This window comes from Bufo gargarizans, chromosome 10, assembly GCF_014858855.1.
Source record: "Bufo gargarizans isolate SCDJY-AF-19 chromosome 10, ASM1485885v1, whole genome shotgun sequence".
Classification (NCBI taxonomy): Eukaryota; Metazoa; Chordata; class Amphibia; order Anura; family Bufonidae; genus Bufo; species Bufo gargarizans.
The window spans coordinates 21,949,718-21,977,125 of NC_058089.1; the positions used below are offsets into that span (position 1 = coordinate 21,949,718).

Genomic DNA, 27,408 nt, shown 5'->3' on the forward strand with positions numbered 1-27,408 from the left:
AAGAAATTCGAGACTACTTACCGATAATAGTTTTTCCATGAGCCCATGACAGCACCCTTGAGAGACCGCCTCCATCTTCAGGACAGGAAACAGGAACTTACGTGGAGAGCTCATAAGGAGTGGCTCTGCCCCTATAGCCCCAGTTAATCTGCGAGAACTTGTCCTAATAATTTTTTTTGTTTTATTTCATTTTTTTTTATATATATATATATATATATATATATATATATATATAAAAATTCCACAGCACATCCAAGTAGTAAAAAGTAGAAAAACGACTTTATTCACCAGACACGCGACGTTTCGATCCGCTCACTGGGATCTTTCTCAAGCAGTGACTGCTTAAAAAAGGTCCCAGTGAGCGGATCGAAACGTCGCGTGTCTGGTGAATAAAGTCGTTTTTCTACTTTTTACTATTCGGATGTGCTGTGGAATTTTTAATTTTTATACATTGGAGGTGGATCGCCCCCGCAGCCGCTGGCACTCCGACCGTACTCTACAGATAGCTGTGCTGCCCACATCCTTCTACCTGTGCTATATATATATTGTATATTTACATAAGTATTTCAAGTTTATGAAACAAAAAATATATGGAGGGAATAAATCCCGGGTGCTGTCATGGGTTCATGAAAAAACGATTACCGGTAAGTAATCTTGAATTTCCCCTACGCCCATGACAGGACCCTTGAGAGCCGACTACAAAAGAACTAGCTTAGGGGGGACTACCGCTTGTAGAGTCTAAATCTAACTTGTAGGGATGGAAAAAGGTACTTGGAGACTTCCATGTGGTAGCCCTAAAGATCTGTTCCCATGAAACAGAAACGGATCTGGTTGAATGAGCACCGAAACCTAAAGGGGAATCCTACCCTGCTGAGGAATAGGCTAAAAGGATAGCACCTACTATCCACCTGGCTAGAGTCCTAGATGTAACCATACTACCCCTATTTTTCCCCCCAAACTGTACAAACAGTCTAGAGCAGGCATGCTCAACCTGCGGCCCTCCAGCTGTTGCAAAACTACAACTCCCATGATTCCCTGACAGCCTACAGCTATCTTCCTACAGAAGGGCATGGTGGGAGTAGAGGATTTCCTCCATTGACTGGTGACATTCAGATAATGTGACAGGCATCTTTTGACATCTAGACAATGTAGTTTATTTTCTTGTTCATTCTTAGGGGATTGACACAAAGATGGGGGAACAATATCTTGGGACCTATAAAAGAGAAAGACCACTTTAGGCAGAAACGCTGGGTCTGGTTTTATAAGCACCCTATCCTTCAAGATGTTAGTATAGGGAGGGGAAGCTGAAAAGGCAGAAATCTCACCCATCCTTCTAGCTAAGGTGATGGCCACTAAGAAGGCAGTTTTAAAAGATAATATTTTAATGGGTAAATCCTGTAGTGGTTCAAAAGAAGGCTTCATTAACCTAGACAGAACTAGATTCAGATCCCACGGGGGGGACAGAAGGCCTGATTACAGGCTTAATTCTAAAAACTGCCTTACAAAATCTCCTAATCCAAGGATGATTGGCAATAGGGCAATCAAAAAAGGTACTCAAAGCAGAGATCTGTACCTTAAGGGTGCTAAGCCTAAGGTTTTTATTGAGGCCTTCTTGAAGGAATTCCAGAACCTTAGGCATAGGGGGAGAACTCAAAGGATCAACAGGAGCCCCAGAAAACCTTAAGAAAGTCTTCCATACATAAATAGTGGAGGTTACCTCCTTACGACAGGATAAAAGGGTGGAAATGAGCTCTTTGGATAGACCTCTACGTTCAAATTTTTCCCCCTCAAATGCCAAGCTGCCAAGTGAAGGTTCTTTACTTCTGGATGATAAACAGGTCCCTGGAATAACAGATCCAGCCTGTATGGAAGAATCCAAGGATCTGTCAGGGATAATAAGAATGTCTTTCTCTTATGTGGGCCATGACCTCTGCCATTAACTTTGTAAAAAGCCTCGGAGCCTGGGAAATTCCAATACTGTAGATGATGCACCTGACCTGCCATACTCACAGCTACTCTGAGGTATTTTTGGAAATCGGCATGGAGAGGGACATGGTAGTAAGCGTCCTTTATGTCTAAGGTGGCCATTACAGTCCCTGAAAAGATGCTTTATTGACGACTGTACGGACTCCATTCAGAATTTTTTGTAGAGGAGTTATTGATTTAGGTCTTTCAGATTTATGATCATTCTCAAGGAACCGTGCGGATTGGATATGAGAAAAAGGGAAGAATAAAACCCTCTTCCTTTTTCTGAGTCTGGGACGGGAACTAGGAATTTTTTTTTTAAAGGGAAAACACTTCCTCCTTTAGTGCTAGGTCTTTTACAGAATTTTGAGTCAAACTTGTAACTTTTAGCCTTTTTAATGGGGGAGAGAAAAACTCTAGACAAAAACAGTCTTTCACGTTACCATTTATCCAGGGGCTTGCAGAAATATTTCCCCAAGCCTGAGAAAAAAAAATAAAAGAGTCTTCCCCCCCACAGGACAGTAATCGTCATTGTTGACTAGACTTGGGGCCTGAAGAGGACTGGGAATTAAAGAGGAAACCTCTATCCCTTCTCTCCACCTCTCAAACTTCTTATTTTTTCAAAAAAACTGTTGCTTCCTAGGGGGTTTAGATATGGGAAAACCCTTCTTATTATCAGAGGCTTTTTCTAAGAGGTCATCCAGAGCTGAACGGAACAGAAATTCTCCCTGACATGGGATAGAACAAAGTTTGCTTTTCGAACTTGTGTCCCCAGACCATCCTTTCAGCCAAACCGCTCTTGTAGCTGAACTGGAAAGAGCAGCGGATCTGGCATTTAATCTGAATGCATCGACCGATGCATCTGAAATAAAGTCCACCGCTTTAAATATAGTGAAAAAAAAAAATCTAGGAGCTGGTCCCTAGAGGATTCTGGATGTGGGATTATAAATCCTGAAGCCACAATTTCAATGACCTGGCAGTGGAGGTAGTGCCTATATTAGGCTTAAAGGCCTGAGTAGAGGCCTCCCAAACTTTTTTAAGGTACAGCTCAGCCCGTTTATCCATCGGGTCTTTTAAAGAGCCAAGATCCTCAAAGGGCAAAGCAGATCTCTTTGAGATTTTTGCAATAGGGGCATCTAGTTTAGGAGGCCTGTCCCAACAGGATGACTCACCTTCATCAAAAGGATATTTTCTCTTTACGCTTCTGGGAATAAAAAACTTCTTATCCGGTTTCTTCCATTCTTTCTGAATTAAATGCTTTAAATTTTCATTTAACGGAAAAACTCTAGATCTTTTGTGACCCAGATCCTCAAACATTATATCCTGAATGGACTTTTGTTCTCTGGATTCGTCCACCTTCATTGTGATTCTAATAGCTTTGGGAGTAGGGAATCCGTATCCTCAGGGGAGAATAAAGGTCTACCCAAGGATTCTTCATCTGAGGAAGAGCTTGAACTATCTAGGATCTCTCCTTGCTCATTCTCCTCAGAAGATTTACTATCAGATATGATATTAGAATGACCCTGCTTGCCGTAGCTGAGGAAGGTAGGCACTTCTTAAACATTTTGATAGAATCAGAGACCTCAGATTTGACAATCTCTGAAGTAATGATGGGGATTCCTCCTCTACCACCTTATTAGCACAATGCTGACATAACATTTTAGACCAGGAAGAAGCAAGTTTTTTCTTGCCGACGGTACACTCTCTTCCTTTATTTTAGCTGTGGCTTTCCTAGGGGCCTCTTTAGTATTCTAAAACAAAGTAAGAGAATAAACCCCATTAGGCACAACAGGGAGGAATAAAAAGGGGGATTGACCCCCTTACCCCACCAAGAATACCGGTCTGCCATCACGACCATCCTGTACATCAGCGCGCTCACCGCTCTCTTCTTCCATGTCTCCGCATAGAGCGTCCATATGCACCTGGGGATGCTTGCAGGCTGTCTGGGATCCTTCTTGCCGCACGCTGAAAGGGAGGTCAAACAACACAGGTTGGGTCCCTGCTGGCGTACCAAATGCAGCCTTTATGGGGAGGATGTACCAGCTTCCCTTCCGGAACTCTGGTTAACCGGAACCAACCTGCGTTCCAAATACCGGAAGTCGTGACCCCCAACTTCCGGTTAACGCACGGAGCGTGCTTAGAAAAGAAGGAAACCTCCCCTAGCTTCTGTAAGGCTACCGGAAGCCGGAAGAAAAACAGTACAGGCCCCGGACCTCCTAAACACAGCCAGGTGCCGGGGCTACCTCACGGTAACTCCCGGGACTGCACCGAAACGCCAGATTGACAAAACTAAAGTCTGAGACGAGAAGGACGCTGCCCCAGACTTGGCAGGCGGCTCCTAGTGGAGTCTTACGCCGCACCAGGCAACCCACACTGGTAATATTACACTGCGCTCCAGCAGCCTTAGGACAGGAAACAGGAACTATAGGGGGCAAAGCCCCTCCTTATGAGCTCTCCACGTAAGTTCCTGTTTCCTGTCCTGATGATGGAGGCGGTCTCTCAAGGGTGCTGTCATGGGCGTAGGGTTAAAACAATTGGTCAGTAAGACCCAAAAGAGGCTGGTCACTAGGGGTTATTAAAGATTGGTATATTTTTATATATTTTATGTGCGGTCTGTTTTTATGGTCCTTCTGGGTTCTTGTTATGTTATAGTTGTGCCTCAAGCACTGACTGATTATATTAGAATTGTACAATGGAGCCCATCTATAGGCTTCTAATATACAGGCCTATGTTCCGGATGTATGAGAAATTTAGTAGGAATGACACTTGGTTAATTTTATCTAAATTTCTAGATAATTAACCTCAGACACTGGTTTACTTTAAATCATCACTTATTAAACTGCTTTGGAAAACTAGGGCATACGATAGTAAACCAAAAGTGTAGATCAATTAATACATAGGCTTAGTTATCATTTTTATGCATTATATAAAAAGTAGGAAGTTCATTTTTTTTTTTATAAACTATGTATGCAGGCGCAGCTAATCTTAACCTCAAGTCTTGAGGTTAGTTATATTTTTTGCACACACAGGAAACACACAGAGTTCAAATCCTGGTAACCACAGGTCTAATGATCCAACCATCATGCTTTCATCAGGTCTCACGGTCTGAGCAGTCAGATGGCTTGAAGTTCTGCTGAGAATAAACTTTTGCCGCCTATTATCTGTATTGCCTCTTAGAATATAAGAAATCAATAGAAATGCATCGAACGCGAGTTTGGAGGCGAGGAAGTTTCAATGACCTAATGAGCTAAACAGGCTTGCAGAGATCGAAAATGCTGTTTGTTCAGGTTATTAGACTCACTGTTTGGCCTCTTGCACACACCGTATCTATTTTTTTTCAGTCCGCAAATTGCAGGTCTGCAAAACACAGATATCGGCCGTATTCATCTCACATTTTCCCCTTCCACAGGTCCCGCTCTATGTCCATTCCAGCACCATGGTTTCCACCCCCAGCAGGCCATCAGTGAGAATATCTCCTCTGTGGTCACGCCGACTCCCTGCACTGACCTCAGTGGTGAAGTGTCCCTAAACGGCATATGACCACTGAGTCTCAACGGTCATGTGCCACGTTACTGCTGTGGCTAGTGAATGGCTCTAATACTTAACATGGCCACAACTGGGACATTAAGCATTTCTGATCTTCTGGGTACATAAGCCTTGCTGCTGTAATGGTGCGGCTTTCAAATGGAGACTATTTTTTTAAACAGATTCTTGGGGCTCAAATCAACCATTTAGATCTTGGGCCACTTTCTCATGACAATACTTTAGTCAATATTTTTAATCTATAAATCGGAGAAGAGCATCGTGGAAAAAATGTGCATCTTTTCCATGTTCTATGAACATAATTATTCCCTTGAGTTGAGTCCTAGGGATATTAATATTGGCAAAACATAAAAGGTCATAATGACCAACAAAAAAAAATTCACTAGGAACTCACCCATTAATCAGATCCTAAAACTTAACCTTTATTATGTATCTTTCATAAAACTGTGCCCAATTGTTGGGACAGGCATCAATTATAGGCCCCTAATCAAATATCTGTTTCAGGGAGGTCTTGTGCGTGTACGATCTATGCAATAGATGTATTTTCTGGTCTATTTATTTTTATTGTATTTTTGTGTCTATTTACTTACACTTTCCCAATATTATGTAATATTATCGATTGCAACTAGTCATAGCTGAGATCCAAGGGCTAAATAATCTTCCAGTTTTTACTTTAATGCTGCTCCCTTGTATGCCACAAAAACAATGAGTCTTGCTATGTCACCTTCTTAGACTCTATAGCCAGAGTGATCGAAGAGGCTGTGATATATCACACTGTCTGTGACTGACAATTTTTATATTTCTATATATTTTTTTTTATAAGTGGCTCAGAAAATAGGGGAGCAACCTTTAAGTCCAAGGTTGCTTTGTAGCCTACAGCAGCTTAGGTGTTAGATCACTCTACTTCACGGTCCCTTCTATCTCAGGGATCATTGGACGCATTATGTTTAATTATCCAACTGTATATATAATAGCATGCAGGCAGGTAGTCACCTTATAGCTGCTGGGATACTCTGCCCTGTTGCTCAGCAATCTCTTATGCTTCAGAGATCGCTAGAAGTGTCCTGGGCTCACCGGGGGGCCAGTGGTGGCATGACCTAGGTGCAGGAGTGACCAGGCTTGCAAATAACAATAGTTCCGCAGCATAGCTGCAGGTGGAACTGGGCTTGCTGGGAACAGAAGTGCTAGCAGCAAGGCTGTAGCGGTGGGGGCTGGTGCTCCCATACTCACCTGACTCCCATTCCCTCAAGTATGAGGTCCTGTCCAGCCTTGGCTCCAGCAGTCCTTCAGCATCCCAAACTGCTCTTTTTGGTGAGGGAGGTCCAGTGCCAGAGGTAAAGAAGGACCAAGGCTGGTGAGCAGTGGAGAATTTGGTGGCCCTCTGCACCACCTTTTCTTCTGCCCTGGCTTTTAGGGGGCATTCCTCTATGCGAGCAGGTGGGTAACTGGGGGGGGGGGGGGGGGGGGATAATTTCACCCTGGACCAAAGTGCGTGTCTAAAAAGGAAGACCAGCAGAGCAGATGTCTGCCTCCTACAAATAATAAGCTAAAACTGATCAGCTCAGTGCCTACAGGATGGCTATAGCTGGTGGCAGACATTACCACGTTTCACCTCCTAGTGGCAGAGGTTATACCCAAGGTCTTTACTGTGTCCTTCACTAAATGAGACAAGAAACCTTATTCGTAGTGTTGAGCGAATCAAGCATCAGATCAGAGATCCGAAGACAAATCGCACCACTATTTCCATTTTAATGCTCTGAAACCTGTCTCTGTACAGCATTAAAATGTATTGTCTACATGTAGACTAAATTAGTTCCACCCTGAAGGCACTAGAATTAATTCAATAATCACATCGACGAAGTGATTTCCAAATTAATTCACTAAAGTGTCACACAACTTCACCTGAAACAAATTCTGCCTACATGAGGACCATACATTTTAATGCTGCACGCAGACAGCATTAAAACTAAAATGTTGGAATAGACTTTAGATCTCTGATCCGAAGCACAATTTGCTCAACACTAATTTGCATAAAAAGAAGCTTTCCACATATTTTCAAAAGAAAGGCATGCTTATGTTTTGGAGGCAAGACTCCCTTTAAAAGGCTATGTACACCTTCCGAGGCAATATATATATTTTTTATGACTGCATGTTACTCATTTTTGGCTTAAATTTTTTTTAATTGGCTTTTATTAAAAAATATTGAAGATTTTCTGTCACAAAGGGTTAACTTTCTGTAGCTGTGTGACTGGTACTTTCATTTATTAAACCTCTTCTCTAAACTACTAAGATGTCAAACACTTATCTTACTGGAGATGTGGCTTAAATAAGAACTGAGCTATAACAAGTGTCTATAATGTCAGAGAACAGATAAGGAGTCTGTCAGTTCCTGGTCCGCCGGAAAATACAGAAAAGCCAAAAAGGACACCATATCTTTCAATAAAGACCAATTTAAAAAAAAGATTTTTAGCTTAAAAGGAGTACAATGCAATAATAAAAGAATTATTATAAGTGTACATAGCCTTTAGGGCTCATGCATACGACCATATGTATTTTTTTTAGGTCCATAAAAAAATATATGGATGACATCCGTGTGCATTCTGTATTTTGCAGAACGGAACAGCTGGCCCCTAATAAAACAGTACCATCCCTATGCGTAATGTGGACAATAGGACATGTTCTATTTTTTTGCAGAACGAAAATGCAGACACAGAATTTTTATTTTTTTTGCAGACCAATTGAAATGACTGGTCCCGCATACAGCTTGCAAAAAAAAAAAACACCCGGAACGGACACAAAAAAATAAGTGTGTGCACATAAGCCCTTAAAGGGAGTCTGTCACCTAATCTGAGCGTTTTAGACCGCTCAGATCAGGTTATAGACTCTTTAACCCTCATTACGATCATACCTTTGTCTTATGTGTCCCTCGCCCAGATAATGAAAATACTTTTTAAACTTATGCAAATTACCTTCTGAAGGTGCCCAGGGGCGGCGTTACTGGGCGATGTGCCCAGAAAAACACACCTCCAGCCGGCGGACGTCACGAGCGGCACCAGAGGACGGCGGGCTGGGAACTGGCCCGCACCTGCGCACTGCTCTGCCCATTATGGGCAGATGAACAGCTTTTCATATTGCGCATGCGCCGGCCAACTAAAGACAGCGGGACGGCGCATGCACAATATGAAAGGATGTTCCTCTGCCCATAATGGGCAGAGCAGTGCGCAGGTGCGGGCCAGTTCCCAGCCCGCAGTCCTCTGGTGCCGCTCGTGACGTCCGCCGGCTGGAGGTGTGTTTTTCTGGGCACATCGCCCAGTAACGCCGCCCCTGGGCACCTTCAGAAGGTAATTTGCATAAGTTTAAAAAGTATTATTTTAATTATCTGGGCGAGGGACACATAAGAGACGGGTATGATCGTAATGAGGGTTAAAGAGTCTATAACCTGATCTGAGCGGTCTAAAACGCTCAGATTAGGTGAAAGACTCCCTTTAAGGCCATGGTTTATTACTCCTAAGGACTATGTCATATGTGTGGTGCCAATCTTACATAGCTGGATAGAATGTCACAAAACTTCTGGACAGGCAATTATCAGGAACAAACAAAACGTTTCTGGCAATTGTCCGATTATTACACTCGGGACCTCCGCCAATCAGCTGTTTGAACTGTGGCCTTCTAGAAGCTTCCCACAGGCCACTGCTGCCTTCCCAAAACAGCTAATCAGCAGGGGTCCCAGATGTCAGACCTGCACTAAAAGGATAGATCAGTAAGAAAAAAAGGTAAAGAACCCATTCACGTATAGCTGCATTTACATGCAGTAATCATCCCCTCTGTATAGGGAAGAGCAAGCATTACATAAAAATGTAAGCACTGATTTATACAGGGCAATTATAGGGACTGTGCATTCATACAAATGCTCACCCCAATAAATGTCCCAATCCTTGGGCCGCTACAGGCTGGTAAATTTCATAAGATGGAAGGACTCCAGCTAAGGCAATAGTGCAGTGTTGCATGTCATAAGGTGATAAGGCAGTCACTACACGCACACACGATGGTCTTGTGGTTTTATTTACATCGACTTTAGGAAGTCTATAAAAATAATTTACATCTAAAGTTTTATTCTGCACAGTACTCCGCTTACTCACATGCAGCAGTGTAGTAGTTAGTACCGTAACAAAGGACACCAGAAGGAGCAAAGGAAGGCATTAGTACGAGACACACCACACTTTAGTTTCTCTTTAATAATGCCTGAAAAAATAACCTGATAGCCCCCTACTATTATACATTTGTATCTAATACCACCAGCATGACCTGAGCTCATTGTTCACCAGCTTCCTTCCAATAAATCCTAGTAAGATGTGTTCATCCCCACAACAGCATATTGGAGCGTTTCAGTGGTGGAGATGGTAGACATCATGTCCCACTAACCTAGTGAAGTGACCACACGCGGTGGGTACTTTGGTCAGCTCCCAGTCATTGGTGCATATCAATCTTCATACAGCCATATTGGATTGTCTCTCTAGAGCCCATTTTCCACACCTCCTTCTGCAGTGATGTCCTCACATTACCATACTCTTGTATTTGTTTCTTTTTACGGGTCGAGTTTAAAACCTCACAACGTCACTGACTGTACACATGTTCCTAGCAGCTCATCACAAGTCCACCCTCCCTCTCAACCAGGACTGTACACGTGTTCCTAGCAGCTCATTGCGAGTCCACCCTCCCTCTCAACCATTTTGAAGGTGTCCAGCCCTCCTGACATGCTTGCTTTCCACATGAAACCTTTCTAGTAAGTCTGGGAACTGTGTTGTCACTCCTCTATTACTTACCCCCCCCCCCCTCCCGTAACTAGATGTCCAGAGGTTACCATTCCCCTCGGAAATAGGGTATGGCCCTAGCCGTCAGCACTAAGCGATGAGACGTGCTACACTAACCAGTATAATGGGAAAGCCCAGCAGTCCATTTAGTCACATTTTCAGGAGGAGGAACAGCACAACGACAAAGTTTAAGAATAGATGCTCCAGAAATGTATTAAGGGGAATGCAAAGAGTTACTAAAACAGGCAAGAAAGTTGACAGGTCCTGAAGACTCTCACACAAACTTTCTACATACTTTGACTTCCCCTAATATATAGGTACAGTCAGAAACAGGAGTATAGAGCAGCACTGTATTGTTTGTACTTTATGAATACTGACAGATAAGGAAAAAAAATAAAGAAACTGAAAGGCAAATTCAAAAGCATGCAACCCAAATACATCTTCAATGAGGTAAAAGGAAGCTATACGCATATTTTCCTTTTTATTGTAGTATGCAATGTAATGCTTAGGCACGTTGCATTGGAGACTACGCCTAAAAATTGTTGGCCTCAATCTAGAGGTAAATTTTTCCTCTTAAAATATCAGTTTAGGAGAAGTCTCACAACCCATTAGAATCTATTCATGAAATTAGACAGATTTAAATCTACAAAAAGAGGTGTGCAAGAGGTGGACAACCCTTGTGTCAGACTGGCAACTTAACATTGCTTTTTTTTCCTGCTTCAAGAAGGCGGACTGGAGTTTTACAGGAATATAGAAACATTATAAATTACATAGAATTAGCTTTCATAATCACTACCTATGTACAAACCAGTTTGTCAATGGGGGAAAAAACAAAACAAAAAAAACTGGTTTTGAACTTGTATATAAAAATAATTCACAGATCGGCACAAACAGATGTCATGCAAATTTAAAGTTTGATCTGTATATTTAAAAAAAAATAATATACACATTTATAATAAAATGCGAGTCCGCTTCTACGGGAAAACGGACAAGCATTTTATTTCACATTAAAAAAATCAATAAAATGGATAAAACTTCAGCTGAAAAAAAACCCCTGATGATTTTTTTTCTCACCTGCTGCTTTTAAAATAAGAATTACAGAGCTTATGGCTTTACATTAACAATCTGTCAGAAATGTAGTAATAAATACTTAAACTCTCTACCAATAGAATAGACATTTGATTTGAACTGAAAAAAAAAAAAAAAAAATATGTAAAAACACAGCAAAATGGATATCTGATAAACTTGCTGCTAAAAACGAGGAACACTGGTGTCTGAATCACTTATGGTAACCTAAATACAATGCGAACAATTTACAGGAAGTTTTTTTTATATCAAAGAATAATTCTGTTTGAAAGAAAAAAAAATAGTGACTATTGTACAAAGTGGAAAAAGAGTAACGCATGAACTGGTAAATACTTTGGTCACACTAATTGTCAAATAGTTATGCTTTCAAATACATTAGATCTGTGTGTATACACTTTATAAAAACTATTTTTACAACCATTTTAACCATAGTATCACTATTACTGAAGTGGTGAGTTCTCATGTCGTAGGGCACCGGTTTTGTTGAATGCAATACAATATAAACATACACAAAAGTCTTATTTCTCAATGTGCAATTTTGTTTTTACACTTTCAAGTCTGTACAACACCTTAAAATCTAAGAAGGAAAAAGAAAAAAAGTTGCTGGTCCTGATCCCTTGCAAAGTTAGTGCAGCAGTGACTGGCGTTGACAGGCTTCTGACGAAATCCTCAAGTAACTCCACTTGCAATCCCGAAGGGTAGCAGTCTGCAATCTTCAGCTGAACAGCAGGCATCACACATCATACTGGGCCGTTGATAGATGCTCCATCCAACACAATTTGCTCAGATGTCCTATATACATAAAAAAAATAAAAAAAAAATAAACAGCTCAGAATTACTCCCAGTTATGACTTCTAATACTTTATATGCACAATAAGGGCTCATACACACGGCCGTACCCCTTTTAGGGGTCTGCAAAACACAGAAACCAGCCGTGTGTGTTCTGCATTTTGCAGAACGGAACGTACTGCCCATAACAGAACAGCCATATGCTTGTCCGTAATGCGGACAATAGGAATTTTTTTTTGCAGGGGCATGGAACGGGCATACAGATGCGGACAGCAAACAGGTCTCATTTATATTGGGGATCTTATCTGTGGTCTGTTTGGGGGTCACATTGGGGTCTGTGCTGAGGTTTGATTGAGGGTCTTAACACTGGTGGAGGGGGAGGCGTCCGAGGCTACGAGCTGAGGTCCAATTAACATTGGGGGTCTGGATTGCTGATCTGACCTGAGGTCTAATGAAAAAAAAAATTGATTTTTGGACTTACCGTAAAATCCCTCTCCCGTTCAATTCACTGGTGGAGACAGCACCGTGTGTATACGCCCGGCTACCACTAGGAGGCGACACTAGATCTGAAAAGGGTTGGCTCTGCCCAGGTGGGCTGTACCCTCTCCACAGCCAATAGGCTAATCAGTTTGTACCAATAGCAGTAGGAGAGAGAAACAAAAGCAAAGAACCAACATGTCCTGGACCAGGAAAGGAAAGAAGAACAGCAGCCCAGTGACAGGAAAATAAATTAAAACAAAGTGTGGGATCTGTGTCCCCCAATGTATTGCCGTAAAATCCCTTTCTCGTTCAAGTACAAAAATCCAAATTTTCTTGTTAATGTCATTGGGGGACACAGCACCATGGGACGTCCCAAAGCAGTCCCTGAGGGTGGATAGGAAATCTCATGCAAAAAGTTGGGTCCACAGGTGCAGGAGAACCATGTGACCCAACAGGACCAGGAGAGGCCATAGCATGAAATAGTAGATACAAAACCTAGAGTGAGCCGAGAGGCTCCAGGGCCAGGAAGAGTCCAAAGAAAGAAATGATGGGAGTGCCTGGTAAAAAAAAAAAAAAGGAACAAAGGGAAACACCCAGCTCCACCCAAGGTGGAAAAAATAAAGAATCTAGAGGATAGGGAGCAGGGCTAGGTGTTCTGCGCAAGAACCAAGAGTTGAACAAGTGCGCACTAGAGAGCCAGAGGAAGGATCTGGAAGAACCAGGGCTGCCCCTGAAGAAACAGGAGAGCAGCACAACCGGAAGGCGTCTGTTGGGAACGACCTAGCGCTCTGCATATAGAAGGATGCTCCAGGAGGAGGATCTATAATAGGACAGACCCAACAAGAAAAATTAGACCATGAGGGAACCTGGCAGGAGAGGAAATGCCTGGGACAGGAGCAGTCCTGAACCAAGGAAAAAAAACTTCCTAGAGACAAGCTAAAGGAAGACCCTGTAGACCACCCCTCGGCAAAAGGAAGGAGATTCCACAAGGCCTGGAAGCAAAGGAACCCAACCAGTAAAAACATGGCCTGTCCCTGGCAAACACCATGTGAAGGCCAAAGTAGAGAGGAAACCAGGAAGCACTGGAGGCTGAACGATTGAGAGGAAAAAATAGCAAAGACTCACCACGGAAAGGGAGCAAGCCTCCGTCCACCACAAAAAAAAAAAAAAAAAAAAAAAAAAAAAAAAAAAAGAAACCCTAGAAGGTGGAAACCCCATCCTGCCAGAGAAAGCAGGCGACCCCTGGAGGAGAAGAGGGTCCTCAGTAATGGCCAGGAGAAGGGAACGTAAAGACATGATTCCCATACAAAGGAGGCAAGAATCAAGCCTCAGAAAAACTGGAATAAAATATCACTGAAATGTAAGACAAGAGAAATCCCTGGCCACATGAAGTCTCAGGAAAAAAGGAATTAGTCACAGGCCCTGGTGATACAAGTGGGGACACTCGTTAGATATCGGACTAGAAGAGAGAGGACTCCAAACAGCCTAAGAAGGAACAGTTCTCAACTAGAGGGAAAGCTCCATCCCAGAAGTGGCCAAAACAAATGTAACTACAAACCGGAGAAACAAACCCCCAGGTACCAGGACCTGGGGAGATGGGAAGAGAGGTTAGAATTTCAAGAGGGAAACAAGCCTATGGGGACCCGGGAGGGAAAAGAACCAAACCGGGCCCAAAGAAGCAGCTGTCATACAGAGCAGCTTGGGACTCCAAGCAGGATTACCCAGTCAGCGGCTCAAGTAGGGTCCACAGAACTGGACCAGATGAGGACAATAACCAGATTATCAAAGGAAAAAAATAAAATAAATACAGCAACCTGGATTTTGTAAAAGAAAAGAATCGCCAGACATCCATATGTCAGAAGAGGATGCAGAATTCACCAGGGAAAGCCGGGAGATACTGACATGTAGAAACCAGCTACCAGCAGAGCACAATGAAACCCCCACAAGGAAGGGGGAAGAAACTGACAGGTGCAGACAACGGCAAGGCCCAAGCAAAAGGCACTTCTGTTATATAGCACAACTAATCAGAGAACATAGGGAGTACCAAGAACGCCCGGACCATGAAGAACTACGGGACCATGTCCGATACCAGAGTGAGCAGCAGAAAATTCCAGCCATCAAGTAGGTGTGTGGCGTTAGTTAGTCCTGTCACAGCTATATCAGAGAGGACATCCAGCGATGACCCAAAAACTGCAGTAGGGGCTGGTGGTCACAATGCTGCATATCCCTGCAGGATAGAGCATCCAGTGGTGATCCAGGTACTCTGCCAGGACTGGGCCATGTAACTCTAGAAAAAAAAAAGCAGAGGCAGTAACCACGCGAGTACTCCATCCATGAAATGGGGTAACGCAGCTGTGCGGAATAAAGCAGTACTTTATAGGGTTGACAAAGAACAAACCTAGCATGATAGCCAACATGGTTGTCTGGAGCATAACAGGACTGAGAAGTCTTGTTAAATAGTGCCTCAAGCAATAAAGTAAAAATCATGCCTAGTACTGGGGCAATGAGAAGACCTGGTGCACTCAGAGGACCTGGTTCAGGAGGTACTGCACCGGGTGTCAGATCTGAACAGGCCAGCCATATACTGGATCTAACAATTGCAACTCTACTCCGCCCAAGAAAGGGGGGGGGGGGGGGCGACGACGACACACACGGACATATGGTTACCAGGTACATACTACAACCAGGATGGTTTGTTGAATACAGCACCTTGAGATAGTACAAGTACACCACCGAGGACTACGGTAATGGCTGCCAGATGCATACTAGAACCTACTAGAAAAGTTATGGAGGGGCCACATGATTGCCTAGCACACATTAGAGCCAGGAAAGGGTCACAGATAGTACCAATAGGGCACGGTACTTCGCTGTACACTATAATGAGAGTGGAGACAGCATCTGGAAATGGTACAGGTACTCCGCTTGATAAAAGAGTAGTATGACTGCGTGATGCACACTAGAACCAGACAGGTGTGATGGCTACAGCATTTGGAGATGGTACAGGTACTCTACGTAATAAAGGAGTAATCTGGCTGCATGGTGCACACTAGAACTGGACAGGTGCAATGGCTACAGCCTCTGGAGATGGTATAAGTACTTCACCTAATAAAGGAGCAATGTGGCCACATGGTACACACTAGTACCAGACAGGTGAAAGTGCTATAGCGTCTGAAGATGGTACAGGTACTCCACCCAATAATGCAGTAATATGGTTGCGTGGTGAACACTAGCCCCAGGATGGCGTATTGGCTACAGCGTCTGGAGAAGTGATAGGATGGCCTGGAACACTCTCGGACTAGGAGGGGGTGTTTAATATAGCCCCTGGTAATAGTGAAATTACTCCAGCTGAAAAGGGGATACATTGGAACCAGGAAAGTCTACCGGATACAGCATCTGGCAGTGGTATGAGTATACCCCTGTGAAGGGGAAGGCATACAATACCTGGGACACCACATAGGTGTGCAAGTGTGCTAAACACTGTGGTGGGTAAAGCACCACCTACTGGAGAGGTGGCAAGCTGACTTACCTGTGCAACCAGGGGAGTGCCATCCGAAAATCAACTAAAATGGGATACCAACCATGGAGAAGAGGTTCCTCGGTGGACATTTGTCTTCGACCACCCAGAGAGATTCTGTATGGTGGAAGACCGCCCCTGATGCTCTGTTCCGAGTTCAAATCGGTGCAGAGGAGTCCCCAAATGAGGCAGAAGAAACCTGAAATTTCCCTCAGTGCTAGTCCCGTCCTGAGAGGAAACCAGGATACAGGGGATGAGCGGGACCTTTGAGGGCAAACCCTAGGCCACTATTGGACTCTGCCCCCTGATATGAAACGAGGCAGGAAGCAAAGAACTTCCAGGGGTGGCTGATGCTGCCACATGAGGGAAGGGAAGAGCGCCATATCATCATAGCTGAGAATGGGCACAGGCAAAGGGAGAGGTGAGGTACCCATGTGGGGAGAAGGTTACCCCTAAACAGGAGTTTAGGGTAACCCGACTGAGCCCAGGATCCAGGCACAGCAACCACCAGCCACCGCAGGAGCAGAAGCAACCCAGAGGGAGGTATGGAGGGCAAGGGGACCTGCCACACATGAACCACCGAACAGGGGCCCAAGATAATACGACCCACCAATGACGCCACATGCAGGCGGGGGGCACTGAAGTTGGGGAAAGCACCCTCTGGGAAGAATGACATCTCGTCCTCCCACAGGAAATTCCATGCAGGACCAGACTGGACAGTAAAGGACAGACCTCTAGAAGGCCATGAGGGAGGCAACACCCCTAGAAAAAACAACGGGAAGCCAGAAAAAAAATGGCAGGAAAGAGTTGCCTATTCCCAGAGGAAGCCGGGGACTAGAGTACATCGAGTAGCCAAAAATGAGGCACCCCCCAGGCGGAATGATGATGCCGGGTGTTGGGAAGCGGAAAAAAAAGCTCTAAAAGGCTACAAAAAAGGGTATGCATGGAAAGGGGATCAAAGACTCCCATTGGTGAGAAAAATGACCCAATAGAACCTCTGGATGGCAGGGGACACCGTGGGACCTGTCGAGGGGAGGAAAGGAATGCTCTGAGGGAGGAGGGAAGGGGTCATAGCGACCTCCATACAGAGAAAATGAGCCACACAGAAGCTGGATGCCAGGAAAAAAGGCGGGAACTGGCGCAGCCTAGTCCAGGCACAAGCTGGGGACTAGAGTAACTAGGAGGCAGAGGAAGGGAAGGACGGCCAGGGGGAGGGGACCCTGATGGAGTATTCCTCCTACAGACACTAGACTAAGTGGGCATTTTGCAGTCTGCAAAAAATACGGATGACATCCGTGTGCATTCCGTATTTTGTGGAACGGAACAGCTGGCCCCTAATAGAACAGTCCTATCCTTGTCTGTAATGTTGACAATAATAGGACATGTTCTATTTTTTTGCGGAACGGAAATACGGAAACAGAATGCACACTGAGTACCTTCCTCTTTTTTGTGGACCCATTAAAATGAAAAAATAAATACAGAAAGAAAATCCGTTCGGGTGCAAGAGGCCTAAAACCGATTAGCCTAGTGTCCTTGGGGAGGGTATAGACCACCTGGGCAGAGCCAACCTTTTTCATATCTATTGTCGCCTCCTAGTGGTAGCTGGGCGTATACCCATGGTGCAGTGTCCCCCAATGACATTAAATCTTTTTTTCTTATTCTTTTCAAAAACCTAGCTGCGTTTAATGGGCAGGTGCGAAAAATACAGCATTTATGCAATACCTGTTAGTCACTTGGATGAAAATAAATACTCACTTCTGTTCTTGACCGCTACTGTTTGGCTGTAAAGCTGGAGGATTTTCCATTGCAGAATCGAAGTTCTCCACAACATATTTACAGGCCGAGTCATTAGAGGTAGACAATTTCCCTTCCTCACTAATAAAAAAGAAAAGTGAAAATTAGAAATAAGACTTGTGTAAAATAAAGTAGTAAAACCATAACCTCATGCACTAGGTGCCACCAATGGTAGGAAGGACAAAAACCAAAAAGAAAAAGTAACTTGCTCTGCACAAAAAAAAATAAAAAATTTCCATGGATGCTTATGACAGAAATGGGAGAAAATGGAAGTGAAAAACGAGGAGTTTTAGGGCAATACGGGAAATGCATGGAAAACCTGCACAGTGAGGATCTTTAAAGATACATACCAATAGGATTTCAACACTCTGAAGCCAATAGTGTGCAGTGGAAAGGGAAAGGAGGAGAAGCAGGCATAAACAGAATGCTACTTAGTACATGTGGTGAGTGGTGCAGGAAGAGAAATACTACACATTGTTCATTCCCTGCAGACAGGATTATTCCCCTCTAAGGCTACTTTCACACTAGTATTTTTTCCGGATCAGCTATGGATCTCCAAAAACGCTTCTGTAACAATACAACCGCATGCATCTGTCATGAACGGATCCGGTTGTATTATGTCTTATATAGCCAAGACGGATCAGTTATGAACTCCATTGAAAGTCAATAGGGGACGGATACATTTTCTATTGTGTCAGAAAACGTCGCGCTCCGCATCCCAGGACGGACAGAAAAACGCTGCTTGCTGTTTTGGCGTTTGCCTCCAGAGCGGAATGGTGACTGAACGGAGGCAAACTGATGCATTCTGAGTGGAAAAGGATCCGCTCAGAATGCATTAGGCCAAAACTGATCCGTTTTGGACCGCTTGTGAGAGCCCATGACGGATCTCACAAACGGAAAGCCAAAACGCTAGTGTGAAAGTAGCCCAACAAACATGCATGCTTAGCTGAGACGAGTGCGCATATTTACAGTGGAGCCATCAGGAGAAGCAGCTGGTGGCCAAATCGCAGCTTTCTGATGTCTTTGGCAGACTGGACAGTAACCTACTTCTTCCTAAGATACCCTCTGAAAAGTTTTGTTTTCTTTATTTTATATTGAACTAGACTGATTTGTGATCTTCTAGGATAGACTTTTTGTGGGCTTTGTTTGCTTAAAAAAAAAAAAAAACAGTCTCGCTGTTTTTCTTTGAACACAGTGCTTTTCTTATCTTCTAAAGAAAGCTATGGGGGAAAACACCAAATGCAATGCAAGAACACCCCCTAAAAATACACAGTATGTAGTACATTTCTTAATGCACGATTTGCATCCAGTTGTTAACTTAAAAGGGCATCTGTCAGCAGATTTGTACCTATGACACTGGTTGACCTGTTACATGTGCACTTGGCAGCTAAAGACATCTGTGTTGGTCCCATGTTAATCAAAAATGAAGTTTTAATATATGCAAATGAGACCAAGAGCAACAGGGGCGTTTTCATTACTCCTAGGGGCTCTGCTACATCCTCTGCAGAGAGCATATCCTCTAGATCAGTGTTTCCCAACCAGTGTGCCTCCAGCTGTTGCAAAACTACACCTCCCAGCATGCCCGCAGTTGTAGTTTTGCAACAGATGGAGGAACGCTGGTTGGGAAACACTGCTCTAGATGTAACGACAACACCCCGTTGCTCCTAGAGGCTCATTTGCATATAGTAAAACGTCATTTTTTCCAGCAATATAGGCACATATGAACACGGGACTATGGCTACTTTCACATCTGCGTTTTGGGCGGATCTGTCATGGATCTGCAAAAATGGATCCGTTAAAATACAACCGCATGCATCCTTTATTTACAATAATACAACAGTCTGCATCCGTCATGAATGGATCTGTTTGTATTATCTGTAACATAGCCAAGACGGATCAGTCATGAACTCCATTGTTTTCTATTGTGCCAGAGAAAACTGATCCGTCCCCATTGAATTACATTGTTGGCCAGGACGGATCCGTTTGGCTCAGTTTCGTCAAGTGGACAGCAAAACACTGCAGGCAGCCTCCAGAGCAGAATGGTGACTGAACGGAGGCGAACTGATGCATTCTGAGCGGATCCTTTTCCATTCAGAATGCATTAGGGCAAAACTGATCCGTTTTGGACCGCTTGTGAGAGCCCTGAACGGATCTCACAAACAGAAAGCCAAAACGCATGTGTGAAAGTAGCCCAACACAGATGCCTTCAGCTGCCAAGCGCACATGTAACAGTTCTGCCGACAGATGCATCTAAAAAACATGTGACATCACCCTCACGACACACTGCCTTTTGATAATAAAGACAAGCCAGGTCACTTACTTGCAAGCTCAAGGTAGTTTCCATTTAAAAAAAGAAAACAAAAACAAAAAAACACACCACACTTAGGGGTAGTGGAAGGGGAGTGCAGAGTCCTCATTCTTGAGCATGGACTGCTCCAACAGCGGATTGACAGCTCTCTCTACACTGTGCAAAAGGAGAAAGCGGCCAATCAGTGGCAGGTGGGTGGGGAGCGGACGGCTCTCAAAAATATCAAAGGGGTTTTCCGAGATTTTAATACTGATGACTACCCTCAGGATAGGTCATCTGTATCTGATTGGAGGGCGTCGGACACCTGAGATTCCCGCTGATCAGCTGTTTGAGTAGGCAAAGGTGCTTGTAGTAGCGCCGTGGCCTTCTCTCAGTTTTTCCTAGGCCAGTGATGGCACATTAATCGTTCTCATGGCCTAGGCAGAGCTCATCCCCCTAGAAATGAATAGGTTATATTCTAGATCCCAAGCACATACCATATGTGATTGATACCAAGCACAGCCACTATACAATGTATGGCGCGGTGCTTGGTTTGCTGCGAGGAGGCAGCGTTTCTCACAGGAGGGCCAGCGCCTTCTCAATCCACTGATTGGCAGAGGTCCCGGGTGTCAGACGCCCACCGATCAGATACTGATGACCTATTCAGAGAATAGTGCATCACTATTAAAATCTCAGAAAACCCTTTCAAGGACTCCAGGGGGTGCACATAGAGAGGACAAGCATCTGATAAAGTGTGAGTTTATGGAAACTACTTCAAAGCTAACCAGTAACTGGAACGCCAATATAATCAAGGGGTCTGTCACCCCTATGCTTCTCCTGTCAGATAGGGCAACATCAATCTGGTGACAGACTGCCAGTGTGTTAGTCGTCCCCTTGTATTTTTGTAGAAGAGGTCTGCAGTACTGAACGCAATATTAAAAATAAGGTCGACTGATTGCAATCATGACTGCTGTTCTACCTGAGATGCCTCTCCCATGATATACCCAAGAATACCAGAGGCTTTTACTGCTTCCTAGGTAGATTAGGTGTGAGGCTTACTAAAGGGGTTGTCCTGTAGACAGGAGTGGTGGTGTTTCTGGGAGGAAGCAGAAATTTTTCTGACTGCGGACTATAACCCCTTTAAAGGGGTCTCATTTCAGCAAACTGCATTTATCATGTAGAGAAAATAAAGAAATGTGACCGATTTTTTTCTTCTGACAGTTAAAACCAGATAGCAGCACACATTTTTTACTAATTGTTTTAATTTTCTGATTGTAGATGTTTTTATTCTATTTCCTGAACAGGACTATGGGGGCGGCCATCTTGCCCAAGCTGTTCTTGCTTTAAAGCAGCCACATGGTCCATGGACACAACAGTAAGGAAGGGACGTCCTGGACTTCTATGGCAGAGTTTTCTAGGCATGCCCTGTGACCTGTGCAGAGGTCAGAAAGGAGCTGATAAGCTGTGATATCACCTATTGTGGTGCACTTTAGAAATCTCCTGGGCAGTTTTCAAATACGATTAGCAAATTTCTGGAAGAAACTGACAAGACCTCACGTAGACGCACCCTTAACGTGAAGGCAGGATATTAAGTCTTATATGTAGCATGCAGTCTCACTTTCAGTTTACCTTTTAAAAACTGCAGTCTCTGTTTTTGCATCAACAGTAAGGCTGAGGGTTTCCTTCATACTGCCATTCATCACAGTTTCTGTCATCTGATCGGAATTCTCAACTTCCTCTTCACCATCAGAGCTAGCGTCCATTGCGACAGTAACTATTAAAAAGGTTTACATTTAAAAAAATATAAAAAAATTCTTTGGCAGTCAGTCATACAACACCCAATCTTTTCTTAGACGTTTGTCAGAACTTTGGGAACTCCCAAGTTGCAAGATATCCATTTCAGGACCGTGTAGGAGCCAGTAGAGAATGAAGGTGTATTTAGACACTAATCAGGCAGATTATTGGGAACGACCGTTCCTGAAAACGCGCGTTCCCGTCAATCTGTCTGAATGTGCCGCCGATCACCCGATGAACGAGCAAAATACTCCATCAGGTGATCCTGTCGCTTCTGGGCAGCAGATCGTGTGGTCTAAACAGTGATCTGCTGCTCAGAAGCCATAATTCCGTATGGGGATCACTATAGTGATCAGTCCTCATACAGTGAAGGAGATCGCTGCATGTAAATACGTGGTCTTCACTGAACGAGCAGCCGACTGTCAGGGAGGAACGCTCATTTCCCGGCAATCGGCCGCTGCATTGCCCTGTGTAAGGCCAGCTTGACAAATAGGGCATTTAAATAGAATTTTATTTCTATTTTCTAGGTTTAGTGTTCAATTAAACAAAAAAAAAAAAATTAAAGATAACAGACCAGAGATTTTCAACCTCAGTAGTATTCCACAGTAGGAATTATGCAAAAAGGTTCAAAGAAAGGAAGAACCAATGCACTAGAACACAATACTACATTTCAAGAACCCTTTATTTACTTTCAGTTTGGGCGGATGCATTAACACTCAAGGGGTCCGTTGGCTCTGTACTGGTTTCCATTTCCACAGGAGAGTTACTTCTTGCAGCATCTTTTGCCCTGTAAAAATAAAATATATTTTCATGCATACATTTTTGCACTCTCTAAAAACTGCACCAACAGGGTGAGGTGCAATCATATCTGCCTCTGAGCATGCTTAGTGGCAAGTATGATGCCACCTTAACAGTGGAATCAATTTCTCATGAGCTTGAAACAGTCTGTAAATTTGCCTCTGTTCCCAGCAGGGGTGACAAGGCACATGGCTGCGCACCGATTGATTTTTGCAGGCTGCACATTTGACAGATTCTCTCTTTTAGGGAGCTAAACCTTCTAAAATATACACTTGTCAAAATGTAGGCATTAGGCCAAGTCCACACTTCAGTCATTTGGTCAGTTATTTTGAGCCAAAGCTAGGAGCGGGTGAAAAACAGATCTTTCCATTATACCTGTGGGCTTCACTACTGGTTTTGACTCACAATAACTGTTGGAAATAAGTGTGAACTTGGCCTTAGCAGGTTCAAATAGCTGAGCTAAGGATAAAGGGGTTCTCCGGTAATAATGACACTACTGGGGCGTGGCCTGACCGGGCATGTAGGCAGACGCACGCTGTGGAGCTCCTTGCCAAATCTCCTGAAATTCTCTGTTTGCCCGCTACATCGCCAAACTCCTTGGAGGCAGCTTGTGTGGACCCGATAACCCCACTGTCTAGCACCCTTTGACAGCCCTATGATGTGCCAGAAAGCTAAGGAGAAGGAGGTGAAGTAGTGCGGTCTCTCCACGCCGCTTAAGCAACATTGCGCCACGCACGCAGCTAAAATGTCCAAGGTGGCTGCGCTGCTGGAAAGGTTTGCCTGCACCTCGGCGCCATCCACAAGTCTCAGCAATGGATACTGAACAAGCGGCTGATCCGCATGGAGCGGCAGGACACTATGGAGAGCTCTTCAACACCTTTGGAGATGGAGGTCCGTACCATACTGGAGCTGGGAGCCAGCTCCCATATAGAACCCACCATTAAGGATGTGTACAAAGCAGTAGGCAGTGTGGGGTGGCGCTAGCCTCACTAAATATGCATATGGGGGGACTGATATTTCTCTCCTAAGACAAGATATGAGGCAAGTCAAAGAGTTGGCGAGTTAGAGGGTCGTCTGTGCGCAGTGGAAGACCAGGTACCGGCAGTAAAAAGGGATCTGCAACGTGTAATACATAATGTCTCACTGCTCATTTCTAAGTCTGATGACCTTGAAAACAGTCAGACGTAATGTCTGAATAATTGGGTGTGCCCGAGCATGCTGAAGGAACTGACGCTGTTGCATTTATAGAAAAATTGCTTGCTGATAAAATTGGAAAAGAGAAACGGTCTCCACTTTTTGCTATTGAAATGGCACACCGTCTGCCATTCCGCCCTCCACCTCCAGGGGCGCCACCAAGACCCCTCCTGATCAAAGTGCTACACTTCAGAGATCGGGATGCCATCCTGAAAGGTAAGTAAAGAGATTGTGCAGACCTAAGTATAAACGGGAATACAGTATCCTTATTTCTGGATTTCTCAGCAGAAGTCCAAATAACGGAGAGCGCGTTTCCTGGATGTTAAAAAGCGGTTGAGAGCTTTACAACTGCCTTATTCAACGCGAGACCCCGCTAAACTGCGAGGGGTGGCAGGCGGCACAACACCTGTTTGAAAACCCTGTGGAAGCGTGTCAATGGCTGGATGTCCATGAAAGATCTACGTGGCAACAGCTGAAGACACAGTGAACCCTCTGGTGTATCTAAGCAGCATCCAGTGTTTTGCCTGTTAAATGTTAGCTCTTTACTGGACTCCTTGATGATTAACTGCCATGTTGCGGGGGGGGAGAACTTTTTTTTTTTTTTACTTATCCTTTTTTCAGTTCCGGGTTGTTCTGAAATGTCGTGGGCTACAGCATTATGAAGGCCCTAGCGCTGACAGCACCGTCAAGACAGACGTTTTTGTTAACCGTAGCAGTCTCTGCCTCCATTTATAGATCAGGTTTATTCTTTTTTTTGTATCCCCGGTTCTCCAGTGTAGGGGGGAATGTGCGCTTTGTTAATGGGAAGGTTGGGGTGGGACTGGGTGGGAAACGAGACAATGTATGTGTCTGCTGTTGAGATATGTGGTGGCTCCCTCGGGGCAGGCGGCACTGGGTCAGCTTTTTTTTTGGGGAGATTGTATTATGATGAGCACTCTTAAAATTATTGCCTGAAATGTAAGGGGATTGGGCCAGGCCAGCAAACTGCATGCTGTCTTTCATACTCTGCACATGCATCACCCAGCAATGCTTTGTCTCGCCGAAACACATCTTACTCCTGATAAAACACATCTAATCCATAGGGCGTGGATGGCGCATGAGTTTCCCTCTAACTATCCCACACATGCATGAGTTAGTATCCTGGTACACAGAACCCTTCCCAGCTAGGGACACATGCATTGATAGCGAAGGACGGTTTATAAGTATTGACTGCTCCGTATATCATTTTAGATTGATACTGGTCGCAGTATATATTCCCCCACCATATTAGAGTAAAAGTCTGAAAATAATCAACATTTACCGCCAAATTTCCCGGTATCCCCACTTTGATGGAGACGGAGCCCTCGATAAGTTTCATGCAGGTGCCACCGAAACGAGTAGTTCCGACTTCCACGGCTAGATTGTTCTTGAAGGTCGACCTATGTGATCTTTGGAGAACCCAGCATCCAGGAGAGAAGCAATACCCTTACTACTCCTCCTCACACAAGAGATGGCTTGCCAGGGGAATTTTATAAGAAACATCAGGAAATTTTACACCCACACCTCCTTAATGTCTTTAACGATTATCTGCAGGCTGGTACGCTTCCCAGCTTAAGGAGGCGGATAGTGGTAGTAATCCCAAGACCGGGCAAGGAACCCACACAAGTAGAATCCTATCGGCCCATCTCTTTGATAACAGTGGATATAAAAAAATCCTGGCCAAAGTCCTTGTTAACAGACTGTTAAAGGTCATTCATACTGTTATTCATGAAGATCAGTCTGGCTTTTATGCCTGGCAAATCCAAGTCTCTAAATCTCAGGCGCCTATTTCTTAACCTTCAGTTGGGAGGGGATGGGGAACATGGGTGCGGTGGTGTGCTCTCGCTCGACGCTGCCAAAGCTTTTGACAGCGTTGAGTGGGAATACTTGTGGGCAGTCATGACTAAGATGGGGTTTGGCCCGGGGTTCTTGGGATGGGTGAAATTGCTGTAAACTGGGCCTAGGGCTAAAATTCGGGTTAATGGAGGACTGTCCCAGCAATAGCCTTGGAGAGAGGGACGAGACAAGGGTGTCCTCGGTCTCCTCTCCTGTTTGCCCTGGCTATAGAGCCCCTGGCATGCTGGTTAAGAACCATGCCGCTCATGCAGGGGTTCAGAAGAGGTGAGGTGGAGGAATGAATCTCATTGTACACAGACTATATGTTGTAGTATGTGGGTGATCTAGCCTCATCAATTGACCCAATTATAGCAATAATTTCTGAATTTGGTAGGCAATCTGGGTTGCTCATCAGCTGGAACAAATAGATGATACTTCCGCTGTCCCTGCTTCCCCAGAGTCTAAGGCATACTAAATTAAAGTTTGTATCTTTCTAAGGCCTTTTCCCTATAGGAAAAGAAAGGAATCTGGAGCAGTGGACAATTGAATTCTCAGGGTCTCCTCAAACAATTTCAACAATTGTGTTCGAGTTTAGCTTACCCTCTACTCATTTTTATAAGTACTTGCAAGTAAGACATGCCTTAGAGGCCCAGTCTAAAATATCACTGTTGCAATATGTTTCCCACCAGATGCTTGTAACTGCTGCGGCGGCTGGGTCTGCAAGGGGTGTTCTCGAATATATATCAATCGCTACATGGGGAATGTTTGAAGGCCTCACACCTTAAAATTAAGATGCAATGGGAAAGCGACGTTGGGACCATTACTGATACCCAATGGGAGGAAACGTTGGCGCTTACCCCAAATCTATCCCTTAGTGAAGCTGCCAGGTTGTCCCAATTGTTTTTATTCCACAGTGTGTACAAAACTCCAATATTCCTATTTAAAATTGGTTATAGGGAAAATTCCAACTTCTTGAGATGTAATGAGCCAGAAGCTGGACTGTTCCATATGCTTTGGAACTGTAAGTAATTGGCGATATACTGGATGGAAATAATGCAACTCATGATAAGGTGTATTGTGCAAGTTTCTCTCCTGACCCCAAGATGTGCTTACTAGGTATCTATGATTCTGAGCATATACAGACGCCTATAACATCCTATTGATTCCAGTATTTATATCAAGCACATACAACATTGGCAGCAAAATGGATTCTGCCTTCACCTATTACCGAGTATGTAGCTAGACTGAATTGTTAGATTGGAAAGAGGAGTCTACCTTAAGCGCAATAATCTCAAAATTTGAGGCCATCTGGAGACCCTGGATTGACAGATCTGGTCTTTGTAGTCCATGGCTGGCGCTTGCCAGGGGAGTTATGCATCTCTAGTAATGTAGGTCTCGAGGTTGGGAGTTGGGGTGTATCGCTGTCCCGGGGGAGTAACAGCTGTCTGATTGCAGTTCTTCTTGCTCAGGGAGTCACCTGTGGGATTTTGTTTCTATCC

At 44.2% G+C, this 27,408-nt stretch overlaps 1 protein-coding gene across 4 annotated transcripts in view; it reads right to left on the reverse strand.

Annotated features, from left to right (window-relative positions):
• Positions 1-9,549: 9,549 nt before the first annotated feature.
• The window catches only part of PPP6R3 (protein phosphatase 6 regulatory subunit 3), an 82,275-nt gene continuing 64,416 nt past the window's right edge, over positions 9,550-27,408 (reverse strand). For all 4 annotated transcript variants that reach the window (XM_044270793.1, XM_044270794.1, XM_044270792.1 and 1 more), the window contains 4 exons: positions 22,753-22,850; positions 21,899-22,043; positions 17,944-18,063; positions 9,550-12,197 (listed from right to left, as the gene is read on the reverse strand). In XM_044270793.1, the coding sequence (XP_044126728.1) occupies positions 12,146-12,197; positions 17,944-18,063; positions 21,899-22,043; positions 22,753-22,850 (415 nt within the window). In that variant the 3' untranslated portion in view covers positions 9,550-12,145. The remainder of the gene's footprint in view (positions 12,198-17,943; positions 18,064-21,898; positions 22,044-22,752; positions 22,851-27,408) is intronic.